Source organism: Varanus komodoensis, unplaced genomic scaffold, assembly GCF_004798865.1.
Source record: "Varanus komodoensis strain SLA01 unplaced genomic scaffold, ASM479886v1 scaffold37, whole genome shotgun sequence".
NCBI lineage: Eukaryota > Metazoa > Chordata > Lepidosauria > Squamata > Varanidae > Varanus > Varanus komodoensis.
The window spans coordinates 1632717-1649152 of record NW_025335889.1 but is presented as its reverse complement, the minus strand read 5'-3'; the positions used below and the strand labels follow the sequence as shown (position 1 = coordinate 1649152).

The window sequence follows — 16436 nt, the reverse complement described above, 5'->3', positions numbered from 1 at the left end:
AGGATGTGCCTGTTTCCCTGTTCAGCTTGCTAGGCTGGTATCTATGAAATATGTAGTAAAGATGAGCATATTCAACTTCGCCAGCAGGTAATCAGTTAAAAACTTTGAAAATTAATGAAAGCTGCTCAGTATATAGGCAAGATAGTAACTCCTATACCTTAAAAATACAGTAACACTTGTTGGTTGGTTAACTATTTTATCAAAGAGATGAGAAATATTCAACTTATTAAGCACAGTAAAATATTCTAATAACGTCATTTGATCACTATAAAGCACAGGTAAATTCTTAATGTATATTCACCTGGGAATGATCTTGATGAATGCGCCTTTTATATAACTAAACAAAGGGACTTTCACATTAATGGGATGCCTTCAGACCTGAATTAACTGATAATCGATGTGTAAACTTTTAGGTTCATGTGTGACTGTCACCACACTTAAACTGGTTTTGAGATCCTGTATGCCTAGTGTGGTAGTATATCAAGGATCTGCATCCAAGTTGCAGACTATGCTAGTGTGCTAATGCTGACAGTTGATCACCTAGACAGGTAGCTACTTTTCTATCTCTAGCATCTCATTTAAGTTGCACTTGAATGCATAAGGAAGCAGAACGCATTAGATCTATATACTCACAATGCCTAGTGACATTGCTGTGTAATCCTAGATCAGAACAGGATCTTCATGCCATAAATATTAGAAGGGAGAGACATATTTTATGATCAAGTGTTGTAGGGCTCCTTCCGTGCATCACATATGTAGAAGACCATTGCAAGCTTTAGATCAGTGTGTGTGATTTTACATGTGTGAACAAATGCTGGCTTGTGTAGGATTAGGGACAGAGACTAGTTAATAGTACCACATTACAACAGAAAAGACTCAACTGCCAAAATCAAACACAGTTGAAGTGTACTTACATGGCTTGTTTTAGCAATATGGAAACAAGACTCCCTGTTCTCTCCCTTCAGGATCAACAGCTTGCTAGCTCTGAAGAGCAGGCATCAAATATTGTCAGTTAACCATCTCAAAAATGTGTGGAATAGTGAAATGCTTCAAATCAGCATTTTTGGGAGTACAGTGGCTTATTTGCAGCTAACACTTCTGAAAAAGTAAGCATTTCTTAGTCTTTCAAAACATACATGGTGGACAGTTTCACTCAATGAGAATTTTTCAATTGCATCTGACATTGTTGATAGTAGTGAATAGATCATTGTGGAATAGTAAGCTCAGTGGTAACAACTTTTAACTCTACCCTTTCCCTTCTGTTATAGGCAATCTTCAGCATATAAATAATCCCCTTGGAACTAAAGTCAAAAGTATACTGTTCCTGGATCACCTAAAGGTACAGGACATTTATATATACAATCCAGCAACTTTCTATCACAGGTAGATACTTTGAGGAGGAAAACGCTAAGAAACTTTAGTTGTGGACATACATATATGGGAATTTTGCAGCTTTCTTGCTTGAATGCCTGTGTGCAGATTGTATTTACTCTGAAGCTCAAGTCTTTGTCTACTTCTAACAGTCAGGAGTTTGTCAAAAGGTTCTTGAATCTTACAGCCAACAATTTTGCATGGTGGTGCAATGCGCAACCAAATCCATCTCTGCCCAACTTCACTTCTTCAGCTTCCTGTAGTCTGTAGCCTAATATTAATGCAAATAATGATAATTAGATTAGGTATGCTAAATATGTATCTTTAGGAACTGCATACGTTAAAGTTGAAGTCTACTTTCAGCAGAAAACCAGTTTTTGTCTTTCGCCTCTTTTGCCTAGGTGACTCAGTATTCTTAATGTGGTAGTGAGTCATTCTAGACAGCTTCTGGGATGCAAAATGTCAATTACATGTCAAGATAATGGGAAGCATCCAGGTTTTCTGAAAGGGGTAATATGGGATGTGGGGAGAATCATTTTATAGAAAAGGCCTTCTCTGTTAAGCCATTCAGTTAGTGCATATAGCTGCTTTGGTAAAAAGAACTGGCTTGCTCAGTGATAGTTTATGTTTCTGGCTTCAGTTTTGTTATCATTTATATGAGTAATGGTTGCTGCATATTTGTGAATATGTTCCATCTTAAAATAGAAACCACATTCTCATTATTTGAGCTTTAAAATTTCATGGCTATTTGGAGAGAACTTTAAGCAACAGCCAAATAAATAAATAAATAAAACAGGGAAGCAGCAGCTCCAATTAAATTAAAAGGGGTTTTGAAAATCAGAGTGGGGGGTGGAAGCTTTGGTACTCTTTGGTGGCCATTTTCTTCTGTTTGTGCATCAGAAATTGACTTCATATGAAGATTCGTAATGAGAATTAAGCAAGTGTTACCTTGTAAACTAGCTGTGTCTACTTTTGGTAGTGGCCTCCCAGTCTTCCGTCACATATTTAGTATACATCTTTCTGCTCCACCTAGAAAACTTCATAGTTTCAACTGTAGGGAAATTGCCACAGATTTTAAAGGCCTAGGAAGAGTGTGTCTGTGTGAGTTTTCTCTAATATCAGAGTTATAGAGGAAAAGCAACTTAAATCTCTTTATTGGAAAGTTAGGTGCATGGGAAGCTATCTTATACCAGGTCAAGCTGTTTGATCATCTAGCTTATATAACAGGCAGCAGCTTTCTAGGTCTCTGGCAGAGATACTACTAATTCTTTTACTTTAATATGCCCAGGATTGCAGGTTCCAGGTTCCAAGAATGCACTCCACCCCTGAGGCCTGTATTTTCACCAGGGCCAACAAGCGATACAGTATGATGATGATGCCACTGTCCCTACACTTTTAAGGATGGTATCCATTGCCCCGTTCCTTTCTGTAGGTCTGCTCCAAGTAGGACCAACATTGGATACACCTCTAATATTCCTACCTTTCTATTGCTGCATTATGGTTCCTTTCTTAAGTTTATTAACCCTTATTGCCAATTTTAAGGGTGACCATTTTAAAGCTGAGCTGGGAATTCAAAAAAATCCATAAAACAGAGAGTGGTGCCATGTTGTTGAAGACTTAAAGCACAGTAGCACTCTTTGCTTCCTAGATAATTAAAGGAAAAGCTGAAGAGAAATTTAAAAATCTGCCTTTGGCAGTTCCATTGAGAAGCATTGTATTGGTTGTTGAAGCAATAAAAGGGGTGAAGTTGTCAGAATATCAGAACATTTTGGTCTGTGTTGCTTCTTTAGTAAAGTAGAAAAATAAGACTTAGAAACTGATTTTGTCATACCATTCTCTAAAATTTTCATCTGCTGATATTTGCTTTCCATTAAACAAGTTAACGCTTGCCTGAGTTCAGCAATACTTAAGATTTTTGCTTTTATGTGAGATAACTTGTCAGAATTCCCAGAATTTGCTTTGTTGTCTGACATGGTGTGATTTGGTTCAGTTGCTCTAGAACCTGAATGTGCATTATTTGGCTAGAAAACCAGCTAGTATAATTACAAGTATTTGGCTTAGAATGCAACTATTCTTGGGAGTGTAGTCTTCACTTGCTGCACACAGGCAGGCCCTGAGTTACAAACATCTGAGTTATGAACAACCAGTACTTACAAATGAACTACCATAAAGTTTGTTAATTTTTTAAAAATTACTGCAGGAAATCATCACAACCATAGAAAGAGGAAGCAAAAGGGGGCCAGGGGAAGGTCTCCAGAGTATTACCATAGTGAGAGAGGATGTCTGAGACTGTCTTTACTGATTCTAACTGAGCAATGAAGATTTGTTGTCACTTCTGAGAACTCATAATTTTATCTTAAGTACATGTGATGGGTTAGCTCTATACACTTAGAGTTCTTATCTTTATTAAACTAGGGAAGTCCCTTCATAAGATTAGTATTTTTACATTCATATGTAATATTAGATATGATATAGGTATGTAGTTGCACATAAAACTGTAAAAAATACTAGTCTTTCTAATATTCTTAGGGCAGAATGGGCAATTCCTTATATCCATGTTGGCAACTTGCAGGCTTCCAGTTGTTTTGGCCTGCAGCTCCTATCACCACAAGTCAGTGGTGAGAATTGATGAGCACCATAGGCTAAAATACATAGAGAGTCACAGGGTTCCTGCACTGCTTTACTTGACTGGAAGGTAATGCAGACAAGATTTGAAGTATGTAGGATAGTAAGGTACTTGGAATAGTTACCAGCTTTAGCTTTGCAAGCAACCAACAAGTATAACTATTTTGGTTTGCATCAGAGGATTTGGGGGTTTTGTTTTTTTGTGTTTTGTTTTGTTTTGTTTACAAAAAATGGAATAATTATCAGTCAAACTTAATACTAAATAACTTTAGGGGAAGTTGGGTTTACCCTCCAATCAAGAAAGTTTATACAAAAGTGAAAGATGCATGTTTAAGTCAAATATATTGTGAAGGATACTGTTCTCAGTGATAAGCTTTCTGAAAGACATTGTTAATGCCTATGTGTTTGAGTGGTACAAACTTAGTTCTATAAGGCAGCAAGAGAAACAAAGGTTAAATCTAAAACAGCAATCTTCAGTACAGGCATCAATAGGTTAATTTTTTGTACAGGTATTATAAATGGTTTTACTGAATTGTCCAAAGTAATTGGCAGTTAATAAGCACATAGAAATTATAGATTCCTTATGTGTGCTGCAGTATAGACAACAGCTAAACAGAAAATCTTGGGGCATTTGGCTGAGTGGGGTTGGTGGCATCTCAGTGTGTATTTGATCTGGAAATGGGAGGAAGCAATTGACAAATAATTACTTCCTTTTTCTTTATATTTAAGGCAGAAATTCAAGCACTTGTACAGAAATAACCTGCTTTCAAAGCCAAGTTTACCTGCTGTGGTTTGTTTTGGATGGAAGTCAACATGTCTCAAGTTCAGATCCAGAATCCATCTGCTACTCTTTCTAGCGGCCAACTACTAAACAAGAATCAATCTCTTGCACAGCCTCTGAGTATTCCTTCTCCCACTAGTTCATTGCCCTCTGAAAATGCAGGTAGACCTATTCAAAATTCTGCTTTACCCTCTGCATCTGTTACATCTACCAGTGTAGCTGCAGGTAAGCTTTGAAGTGATTTTGCTATGTTTGAATCATGTCTGGTACAAAACATGTCCTCAAAATGGTGGTGTCTAATATCTTAAGAGCAAATACCAGGTCTCAATATGTATACTGTACATTTGGTACTTGTGAAATGAAGTTGCTTCTATTGATATTAACTATTTTTCAGAAATGGTTTGAATGGAACACTTGAGCAAAATGAGATTTAAACCATTTGGTAGCAGTGCTTCATAAATGCTTTATGGTTTTAAAACTTGTTATTTGAAAATTAGTCAGCTTTTCAATGTGGTGTTTTCTGATTTGCTATTAAGAGTAGGATACAGTAATATATGCTTAGCAAGAATATCTTCAGTACTTTTTTTCTAACCCATTAGGGCATGTCTGTTAGCAAATGACTTAACTGTTTTATGTGCCTAATTCTTGGGGAGTAATCAGGCATTGAAACCAAATTAAGCTTTTTCTGCTTGAATTTTCAAAGGTAGATTGGAGTGTCCAGAGCACTGAATAATTTTTTTCTTGCCTCAATTCAATCTGCTGTTTATGATGGCATCCTTCAGCTGTTTGATTTACAATATAGTATTTTAAAGAAGAAGAAATACCCTGTCCATTACCAATTTGGCAACCTTGTCACTGATGAAGCCTGAAGAGCTTGCAATCAGAAGATCCTCCAAATCATGGTTTAAACTGAGAACTGTAAATAGGCTTAAATCATTACTCAAAGCATGACTTGCCACTGTACCATTCAACTTGGGTACCTATGTTTAGAGCAGTCCCTCAAAATCAGGATTGGAAACCATACAGCCTTCATAGGTGATGTTACATATAACACTTGGGAAAAGGTGAAATTTGGTTAACTGTGAATATGTGTGTCAGTGTTGGTCATCTGCCATCTCTGGCCATTTAACAAGCCTAACATCATGTTTCCTAAACCATTTGGGAATTTGGAGAAACAGGAGATGTAGAAATATGCAGCTTGCTGCTCAGCCAGATGCAACAGATTGCCAGCGCTCTGTGCTATTACAGCTGTTATGCAGTGAGCTTTTAAGCAGTTTGCAATGCATCATGTGCTTCTGCTCTCAGAATAGTGAAAGCTGGAAGTCATGGGGCATTCCTGTTTTGGACTTCCTTGTGTGTATGCTGAAGTATCTGTAAAGCTTTTTGGGTTATCCAAATGACACCAGGATGACACCTGGGTGGCTAATATAACATAATGCTGTACCTGGAATGAAGCTCTCAAATGGGCCTCCTTGTTAAAGGAGATGGCAGATTACAAGCAGATAAATTAAAATATAGATCTGAAATTGTTTCCATTTAAACAAGTATGAAATTAAAATATGAATGATCTCAAAGCAGTGGCATGAAGCATTGAGGTAAGAGGAGCTGTTAGGATTCATCTCTCTGGATGTGTCATAGCATTTGGTGATCGTTCTGAGCAAAGCATGCTGTCTAGATCAAACATGAAGCCCACAGCTTTAACAACACAGTGAGCATGTAGGTGCCTCTCGGTGGGTTTTAAAAATTTAATTTAGTAAAACAAATGAGTTTGATCCTGCCTTCTGGCAGTTCTTGCAACAGCACTATTTGCTTGCTGTCAAATCTTAAATTGCAAGGCTAATTCTATCATGTATTCTAGATGCCTAACAGGTTCCATCAAACTGATTTAGTTTAGTTACAGAATATTGAATGTGCTAGCATCTTCTACAGAAACAGGTTAGCTTTATAAATGTAAGCCTCGGTGCTCCCAGTTTTGAGTACTAAAATCCCCTTACAACAGAATTCTAAGAGGAGTTCTTGAACTTGTAGCAGTACCAGCAGATCAGTTTTATTTCCACAAACTGAAATAGCTGTTTGTCTTGTCTTTCAGTTCCTTCTAACATGGCAAACCCCAAAGAGAAAACCCCAATGTGTCTTGTGAATGAGTTAGCCCGTTTCAACAAGATTCAGCCTGAGTATAAGCTTTTGAGTGAGCAGGGTCCAGCTCACTCAAAGGTAAAGTCTGCTTCTGTAACTTTCACAATTAAAATAAAAGGATGTCTTGAACTGAAGGTGTGTGTGAGCTTGTGTGTAAAGTTAAGCATGGAAAATGTGTGAACCTCTCATGGCTTTCGTTGTATGCTTCCTTGGTGCCAAAATACAAGGTCGTAGTGGTTAATGAGTTGGAGAACAACTAAAATGATAGCTATTTTTTTTACAAGTTTAATTTAATTTGTTTGTAATTTGCTATTACGAACAAGGCTCAAGGGATAGTGGAGAGCTGGATTTGTTTTCATATTTTAGAAGGGGAATAAGTTTGAATGGAAAATGAGAAGATCAGTGAAGTGATCTGAGTGTAGTAAGTGTAATTCCCAGTACAAAGTATTGGCGTGAAGATTTTAAAATCTTTCATAGCTTGGGACCCTCATAGCAGAATGACACCCTTCCCATGTGAACATGCTCACATGTTGAGGTCCAGACAGCAGCCTTTTGGTATGTGTGTGTTGGGCAGGGGGGCATTCTGTGATTGATTAGGTTCCTGGAGTTTATTTAAGTCTCTGTATTTGCTAACCGCTTTGAACAACTGCAGTGGGAAGATATAAACAGTATAATAAATAAAAATGAAGTGCTAATATGTAACACTCAGGTGGGGTTAAGTTGGGGCAAATAGAAAGGTATTGAGTTTTTCTATAACGCTGCAATCTCTTAAATCTAAGAAATATTGAAGACCAAACCAAACATATTCCAGAATGAGATACAGAGACCAGTGTACTGAGCCTCTGTGAGTGAGCCTGTAGCATTGTGTAGCTGATGCCTATTTGTTTTGCTGGAAGCAAATGGGAAACCTGGGAGTAAAAAGCGGAAACGAAAACAAAATGACAACCTAAAATTCTGAAGTGATGTACTGGTCTCAGTACTTGATGGATGGGGTCAGATCCCCAATGTATCCCAATAGCCTAGTAGGGTTTTCCTTCAAAAGAACATTATTAATAAGTCAGTGTTACAAGAAATCAGTTTCGCAGGAAATGAGATTGTTAATTTCTTTATCAAGTTAAAGACAAACCGAAGCAGAATTAACTCCCTATAGTAAATATACAATACTGTCCTGGAGTCCATCAGTGCTTTTCCCCCTTCACTAGTCTAGACATGGTTATAGCCACAACAAGTGGTATTTATAATTCAGGGAAGATGTGGCATCGGACTCTATTTTGAGAAGTTACAGGGGACATACTGATTCCAGTTCACTGGCCCTGTTGTTATTGAGACATACACACATGCATATGTAAAGCTGTAGGGTGTGTGCAGCCATCATTTTGAATATATAACCCCCATTCAGAATGTATTTTTATTGGCAAACCTGGCAGGCATGGGTTATGTGAGGGTTAAATAACACAAACCATGGTTTGTTCTAAGGTTAGGCAAGGATTGTTCCACCCTTGCATGACTCATGCTTGCTAGGTTTGCACAATTTGACAACTTCTAAGTAGGGGTTACAAAAGCTAGGAGTCACCATGAACTTAATAACCCACAACAAGCAACAGCATGCTATTCAAACCTGGTCAGGGTATGACATGGTTCAGGTTTGCCAAAGTTTTGCAAATACTTCAAACACAGCTCAGGCCCACAGAAATCCAAATAGTGTAGGAGTGGCAACAGCCATCCATGTTGTATACATTTGCCTTTTGTTATGTGCATGTTCGGACCTTGGGCTGCATATATGAACCTCTCACATATGCAAGATCAGGCAGTGGATTGACACAATTATTTCTGCTCGTGTCTAGGTGTTTACAGTGCAGCTGACTCTTGGGGACCAGCACTGGGAAGCTGAAGGAACTAGTATTAAGAAAGCTCAACATGCAGCTGCTGCCAAAGCTTTGGAAGGGACAAGATTTCCTAAACCTACAGCTCGCCCATCACGTAATGAAGGAAAGAACCCAGGTATGTGCAGCTGCTAGCAAGACTTGTATAGGATAGGGTTATAGCCTGCATGTGGGCATCATTGTACATTAGCAAAATGTGGTCTGTTGTTAAAAATCTTCAGACTCTATACATTTCTAGCCATTGTCAGCATATGCAGAGAACCTTGGAAACATAGCAAACAATCTAAACACGGTTGGATGGGGCATGGGGAGAAGAAAGTAATTACAGTTTGTTTTTTATTGAGGATGGGAGCTCTACAGTTTGATTTCACACACTGTTGACTTGGTATCTCATAACTCACTGACAAAGGCTCTCGGAGTAATATGACAAGTCCCTTCCTTCAGACTTGAATTCTAAAAGACAGCACAGAAGGACAAAAGGATATAACTTTTACAACTATTCTATTCATATGAGATACTTCTTGATGTTGAAGTTTCTCAGTGTACAGATACATGAACTTATACTGATTTTTAATGCATAGTAGCATAGTGCCATATTTTGGCATTCCATGGCAATTACTTTCCATCAGAAATCTTGATCTTCTCATGCACATGGATGCTAAGGTAGCATATAGTTGTGTCAGCTGATCTTCACTGTGCAATCAGGAACAAAACACTTTGCATATTCTATTCAGTCTGAAGTCATACAATAAAATTGAAATAGTTCTGGGATTCCAAAATGCTTCAGTCACTAGAGGGTCAAGCCTTTGCTTGCTGTAGTCCAATTCATGCAGTGGCCTTTTCAGAATGTCTCAGTATCACTTCTGACTGGTGCTTAATCCCTATTTAATCTTTGGCCCCTAGAATTGCCTGCAAATGTTCAATGGTACATAAATTCTTTGGCTCCATTAGCTTAAGTCTGTTGTGCAGAGCTACTCTTTAGTCTCTCGGTTTTTTTCAGAGATTTTCTTGGGAGGTCAGTCTTTCATTTTTAAAAATCTGCTGTTACCTGGGTATGCTACTTAGTCACTTTATACAGATGTTGCTAATACATTTTAAGAAGAAAAAGAATCAAATCCTCTTTGGAGGAAAAATTGTCTAGTGTTAGCCAAGATGTATGTATGTATGTTTGTTTAAAACTTTTATATGCCGTCACCACATGCCTTGGCATCTCGGGACGGTTTACAAACGTACAATTAAAACCAATAAAACAGTAACAATTCCATAAAATTATATAAAAACAAAAACGTGACAGTTAATGATAAAATATTAATGTTTAAAATAGCAATTAAATAAAAAGTTTTTAACCTGGCGCTGAAAAGAGTATAAACTCGGCGCCAGGTGCACCTCTCCAGGAAGCACATTCCATAATCTGGGCACCACCGCAGAGAAGGCCCTGCTCCGGGTAGTTGTTCTTTTTATCTCCTTTAAAGAGGGCTCCCAGAGCAAAGCCTCTCCCACAGATCTTAAGGGGCGTGAGGGCATGTAAGGGGTGCTCCTTCAGCTGAGCCCACATATTATCATGAGTGGGCTCAGCTGAATGGATTTAAAATGGTCAGAATTATATTTATAAATGAAAGTTAAATTTACTTAAGGAAATTGGTGTTTACATCAGGATATATTAATTTAAATCATGCAATATATGAGCAAGAAAAGTCTTATATGAATCATAGATTTTAATCAAGTTTCACAGTGATATGACTCCATTAGTTCCTCTTGAGCTGGTGGTGCAAATTAAGATGACTAAACACTTATTTTACAACTAAATAGGTATTGTATATACCATTTTGTTCTTTCAACTAGGCCTCAGTCGCACTGCATATATCATTTTGCGTGCTTTGCATGCATGCAGGGAAATTATTTAAAATGGACCCATAAGATTTTTCTTAAAGCCTGTAGCTATGACAGTTTGCATATTGGACACTTTTGTCATCTTCCAGTATTTCTCCTCCTCTTTCATTATCTTTGGCCTACTCCCACCCTCATAAATAAAAATTGGCAAATAAATTAAATGGCAATAACTGATTGGTTCAACTAAGTTTGGTTTTTGTTGAGCAGATTAGAACAGTTTATTTTCATCACATGAAAAAACAGTGATTGTATTTGTCTGGTAGAATTTCATATTTGATATTGTCAAATTGGTTCTTTTACTTAGAAAAGCCTCCCTTAACATACTGTGTCTAGTACTGGTGTTTATCCAGTTTAAAAAAATAATCATAGGGGTAACAAACCTATGCTAGTGTTATAAGTCATCCTTTTTTAAAAAGAAACATTAGTCCTACACAGATTCACTCATTTCATTAGGTCTATTCTTTGTAGTACTAAGTTGGAAATTACTCATAGAATGTATAATTTTTAAAAATAAAACTCTGACAAACACTAGAGTCAAACATGTCTTTCACAGAGAGTAGGAAAAAAATATGAAGTGCACTCTGGTAAGAGATTTCGAGATTAGGTGGTAGCCCACCTAGGCCTGCATATTGTAGTATTAGATGAAGGAGGATATTGTAGAAGTTATTTTGTGTATCTATTTGTCTTTGCTTTTCTTGAAAGGTAGGAATTGCTTTTTAAGTATCTGAAGTTTAACTGGAAATAGGTGGGCTGTGTCATCTTGAAAGCTTAGGTTGAGATCCAGAGAGGTACTTTGCTTACGATGGATGGATAGTACAATACAGAAACAAGGAGTCAGCACAATCGGAGAAGAAAAAGAATACAATAAAACCTTTCAATTTTTGAATACAATGTAAAAAGAGCAACAACACTAGTTACAGGTATATTATATGTCATATATCAATATGTAAGAGAACATCGTACCATTATTAAAAATTATACATATACTTCAAGTGCATCCCAAATAGCCATATATTTATCCACTTCTAGAGTCTTCTTATTCAGAAACAGAAAGCTGTATTAAATCTGTACCCATTGTATTATAGATATCTAGGTATCCTTCCAATGTTGTAATAATAGCCCTTTAGTTGTCAAAAGGGCATAGCAAAACAATTTGCATTGACCTTTGCGTTAAATTCAAGAGATGTGTACTTAAATCAAAAGGACCTGTGTATTCTTACATATTAAATGCCTTTTTGTCACAATGACTACCCAAATTACCCAACCTTCTCCCAAAAGGAAGCAGCCAGTGGGCATTGCCAAAACATATGAAGAACCATTAGCAGCATTAGATCTCCAACAATCAGGTGATTTAATTAAGCCCTTATCAAAGAGATGTTGTGGCATCTAGTATACTTGAAACATTGGCTATGCTTAAGTCAGCAAAAATCAAAGGGCTATGACCCTTTGCAAAATAAATAATAATGGAGCACCTATTGTGTGAACAAAACAGGATGCTACAGTTCATTATTCGTGTTTGAGGCCCTGTGTATCATACTTAATTAGAGATAATACATATTTATACACAAATTGTGGGCAATCACAGCTGTTTGGCCTCTAAGACCTCCAATAACATCAGTGCTTCTGCAGCTGTAAAAGTATTAAGAACAAACTTGGATTCTAACACATCTCTTAGTTGCATATATTTTCAAACAGCCTTAGCTGACAATTTATGTTCAGTATGCAAAGCAGAAAATGGCAAAATCATCATCAGAACTAACAAGCTAATCCAAATTAAAAATCAGTGAGTCTGTCCAAGTCTGTCAAGCAAACATGTCCTTGCCAATCTTAAATCCTGATTTTCGCTAAAAGTAATTTTGCATGTGAAAATACATAAAAATGATGTGAAAATACATGGCACAGTTCTCCAGCTGCCACAGCTGGAGTGCACTTCTCACAGCTGGAGAAGACGCATTATCTAGTTGCATTGGGTTCTCACCATACCATCCAAATGAGCAGAAGATCCAGAAATGAAGAATTGACCAGGGAGAGGAATCTAACCAAAGGGGAAAAGGCCAAATTTTAGTTCTTGTTGTTGCTATTAGCAAAGTCGCGTCTGACCCATCACGACCCCATGAACAACATTCCTCCAGTCCTTACTGTTCTCCACCAGTCCCCGGAATCCACCTAAGCTCACACCGACTGCTTCAGTGACTCCATGCAGCCACCTCATTCTCTGCCATCCCCTTCTTCTTTTGCCATCACTTGTTCCCAGCATTAGGCTCTTCTCCAGTGAGTCCTTCCTTCTCATTAGGTGGCCAAAGTATTTGAGTTTCATCTTTAATATCTGGCCTTCTAAAGTGCAGTCAGGGTTAACAAATAGGCCTGAAAGGTCAACGAGGCCAAATCCACCCTTTTTGATCAAAAGTTTTATCCCTTTCAAAGATATTAATGGTGCAGTAGAACCCCATAAAATTTATGAAACGAAACATTAAAGCCTTTGGAAATACCTTCTAGTTATAAAGGAATACCACACAAAACATAAACAATAGGAAGTATTACATTCATTTTGAATGCATTTACCCTTCCCCATAGACTTAACTTTATAGATGCCCATTAGTCAAGGTCATTAATCAACTTAAGTAAATTTAACCTAGTATTTGTCATATGTCTTTTGGGACAAATATTCACAGATGGGTAATAAACTTAGCATGAAGTCTAAATTGCCTATGTGATAACACACTGTGGAGTGCATTATCTGCAGTAGACATGAGTTCCAGTTTCAACCAGTTAGAAAAATAACTAGATAAATGTCCAAAATCATTCATAGTCTGAATCAAAGCTGATGACTGGCATGGTGGAAGATCATCATCCTTCATAATAAGCTTATATTCTAATGCAATATGCACAATTCCATTATTACTAGACTTCTGTTGAACAGGGCACCCCACGGGTTCTAAATATAAGTCACATAACAATAGGGAAAGATGACATCCTTTCTCAAATGAAGCAAAGTTCGGACAGGATGCAATTACTTCTAACTCTAGCTCAACAGTTTCCTATACCATATCTGGAATTCTAGAAGAAAACCAAAAATTTTCAAATTTTCAAAGAAAAATTTCCAGTAAATTTTATTGAAGGCCTTTTCTCCATCCAAAAAAGGTAATGCCTGTGTCATTTTCCCCATGTTTAATGCAGCCAAGTTCCATAATCAATCTAAGATCATCAGCCCCTTGTTTGCTGTTAGTGAATCCCATCCAGTCCAGTTGGATTGGACTAATGGGACTAATGTGATTGGGCCTGCAGTGTTTTTATTTTCCATTTTTCCTTTCAACTGACAAGTACCCTTGACATGTCATGAAACACTTCTGTTTTTAAGTGAAGCTTACCATGGAATAGAAGTTTGAGATGAAGGGAAGGTGGTAATCTTGTCTGACAATCTAAAGCTTTTCTGGTTATGTGGGACTAATTATATGGTTCTTTGAATTTAGTAGTGCTGTAGCAGTATGCCCAGTTCCTTGCCCTTCTCTCATCTCCTTGACTCTGCTGCCACCTATCCTCCGCATACCTCCCTCCATACCTGGCACCTTTGTCCTTCTCAGTGTTGCTTCTTGTGGTGCTTAGATGCAAAGAACACATAGCTTTAAGATTCCAGAAGATGCTGTCCCATGGATGCTGTGCCTTGTCTTATGCAAGGGTACTTCCTGTCTAGCCTAAGTCTGGTTTGTACTAAAGCATTTTCTGTTGCTAGACAAATTGTGTCAGTACTGTAATATCAGCCTTGTGCAAGATTGCTTTTTTCTGTTCTGTTGCTTTTAACCATGAAATTTTACAAACATGAATGGTTGACTTGCTTTGATAGTTGTGTAAATTTCTGATATAAATTTAGAAATGTCTAATTTCTAAATGTCCAGATGTTCAGTCAAAGAAAAATATTCTAGAGAGCCATTTGGCTTGGTTTTTGAGATGTTTCAAAATCTTAGCTGGTATTTGTAACATTGCATTCATGTGCCTAATATGCTTATATGTATTTATTAAAAAAAATCCCTGTCAGTCATAGTGTCTTGCACTTCACCAGATGCTACTTTGGAGGATCCTCTAACTTTCACTTCTGAATTACACAATTAGGTACAGTTTGGATATGATTGTGCTGCTGGAAAACTCCAGTGCATTTGGAGAAACTTGGTTGAGTACTTCTTTGCATCTCTGCCGGTGATTTTATTTCTCCAGAACCGATATTTGCAAACAGTGCTTACAGCCCTATGCAAATAAGAAATGACTGATAGTCAGGAAAAGGCAACAGAGCAACATAAAGGAGCTCTCAGTGAAATGGGAAAAAAGCATATGTAATGCAAAATTAAGAACGACATGTCTGCTGTACTCTTTTTTTTCTTTTTTTCTGTACGTATACTACCAAGCTTTTCAGTCAAATGCCAGTTCGCAAATAAAAATCAAGCCACATGGTACGGCAAAAACATCTTCAGCTGGCATTTGCGTTAACATTCAGTTTCTGTAAAATAGTTTAACTTTTTCTAGCAAATTTAAATGAAAAGACTTTCGATACCGCAAAGTTGATTTTCATGCACAAGGATTCTTTTTTCCCCTTCACCAAACTTCAAATGAACATTCAAGGACATAGCGTGGGATTCTATTAGACTTTTAACAGTTGCTCTATCTTCTTCTCTTTAGATAGTGTAACCCCCACAGTGGAGCTGAATGCACTTTGTATGAAGCTGGGAAAGAAACCTATGTACAAGCCCATAGATCCTTACACGGAGATGAGGTCCACCTACAACTACAATATGAGAGGTGGTGCTTATCCCCCACGGTATGTCCTGCCATGACATTCTCCCCAAAGTAATGCTGCAGCCTTCTCAAACACAGCCATGGCACAAAATGGGTGATTCTTCTGGCAAAACTCTATACTATCTGGAGCAGAAAACTTAGAGTGAAAAGGCTAAGAGCAACCGAAGTATTCAAGGAATAGAATGCTGGTAGAAAAGGGGACTGCACTCCTGAGCATTTGTAAGTAGTGCATGAGTGCAAAACATGAATGTCGAGCAGAGCCTTTTACTTTGCACTGCTGAGGAATAAGAAAACTTGGTATTTTGCCTCCTAACCAATTAAGCCACACTTCTGCCTCAGGCAACACTCTTACTCTCCCTAATGAGGCTGCCTGTACTCTTTCAGAGCTTTTCAGATTCCTTAAAGTACTTGTTTATCTCTATTTCTTGATTCAAAGTGAAAACTAGTAATTGCTTGCTCTTTTGCCTTTACTTATGCTCAGAGAAGCTGTACAACCATTTTTCTTCTCCCAAATTTTATCTTGTGCTGCACTGTAGCAAAACCACAAACTGAGATTAAAAGCGAACACTTGGCAAGTGACAGGTGGGTGCTCTGCATTTTTTGGACACACACCACTAAACTTCTAGCATTGCATCCAACTGTGACCATTCATCAAAGAAATGCCCCCACCTGTTCCAGATCTGCTCCAGAGGTTGGGGAAATGCCATGTCAAATTTGGGGTGGGGAGGGGTTGATGCAAGAGAGGAGAAGAGAATGATCTCTTGTATAAATTTGTGCAGCATTGGAGAGCACCCGCATTTTGCTTTCTTAGAGCTGGTTTGGCTAAAATAGACAAAATAAGTTACTAACACAAATGTGTTAACTTTTAAAAAATGTTATTGAGTATGAAAAATATCTGATGGTATATTAATGTACTAGTTGAGATTATAAGTGTTTTGTGTAATGGTTCCTTAGTTGTTCTTAAT

At 37.6% G+C, this 16436-nt stretch overlaps 1 protein-coding gene across 9 annotated transcripts in view; it reads left to right on the top strand.

Moving 5' to 3' along the window:
* The window catches only part of STAU1 (staufen double-stranded RNA binding protein 1), a 44588-nt gene that overhangs the window by 8565 nt on the left and 19587 nt on the right, over nucleotides 1-16436 (top strand). For 6 of the 9 annotated variants that reach the window (XM_044440238.1, XM_044440237.1, XM_044440232.1 and 3 more), the window contains exons 2-6: nucleotides 1269-1339; nucleotides 4726-5002; nucleotides 6867-6991; nucleotides 8758-8914; nucleotides 15355-15493. In XM_044440238.1, coding sequence (XP_044296173.1) covers nucleotides 4798-5002; nucleotides 6867-6991; nucleotides 8758-8914; nucleotides 15355-15493 — 626 coding nt within the window. In that variant the 5' untranslated portion in view covers nucleotides 1269-1339; nucleotides 4726-4797. Of the gene's footprint in view, nucleotides 1-965; nucleotides 1107-1268; nucleotides 1340-4725; nucleotides 5003-6866; nucleotides 6992-8757; nucleotides 8915-15354; nucleotides 15494-16436 lie in introns of all 9 variants that reach the window. The other 3 variants (XM_044440233.1, XM_044440234.1, XM_044440235.1) reach the window with 3 other exon arrangements.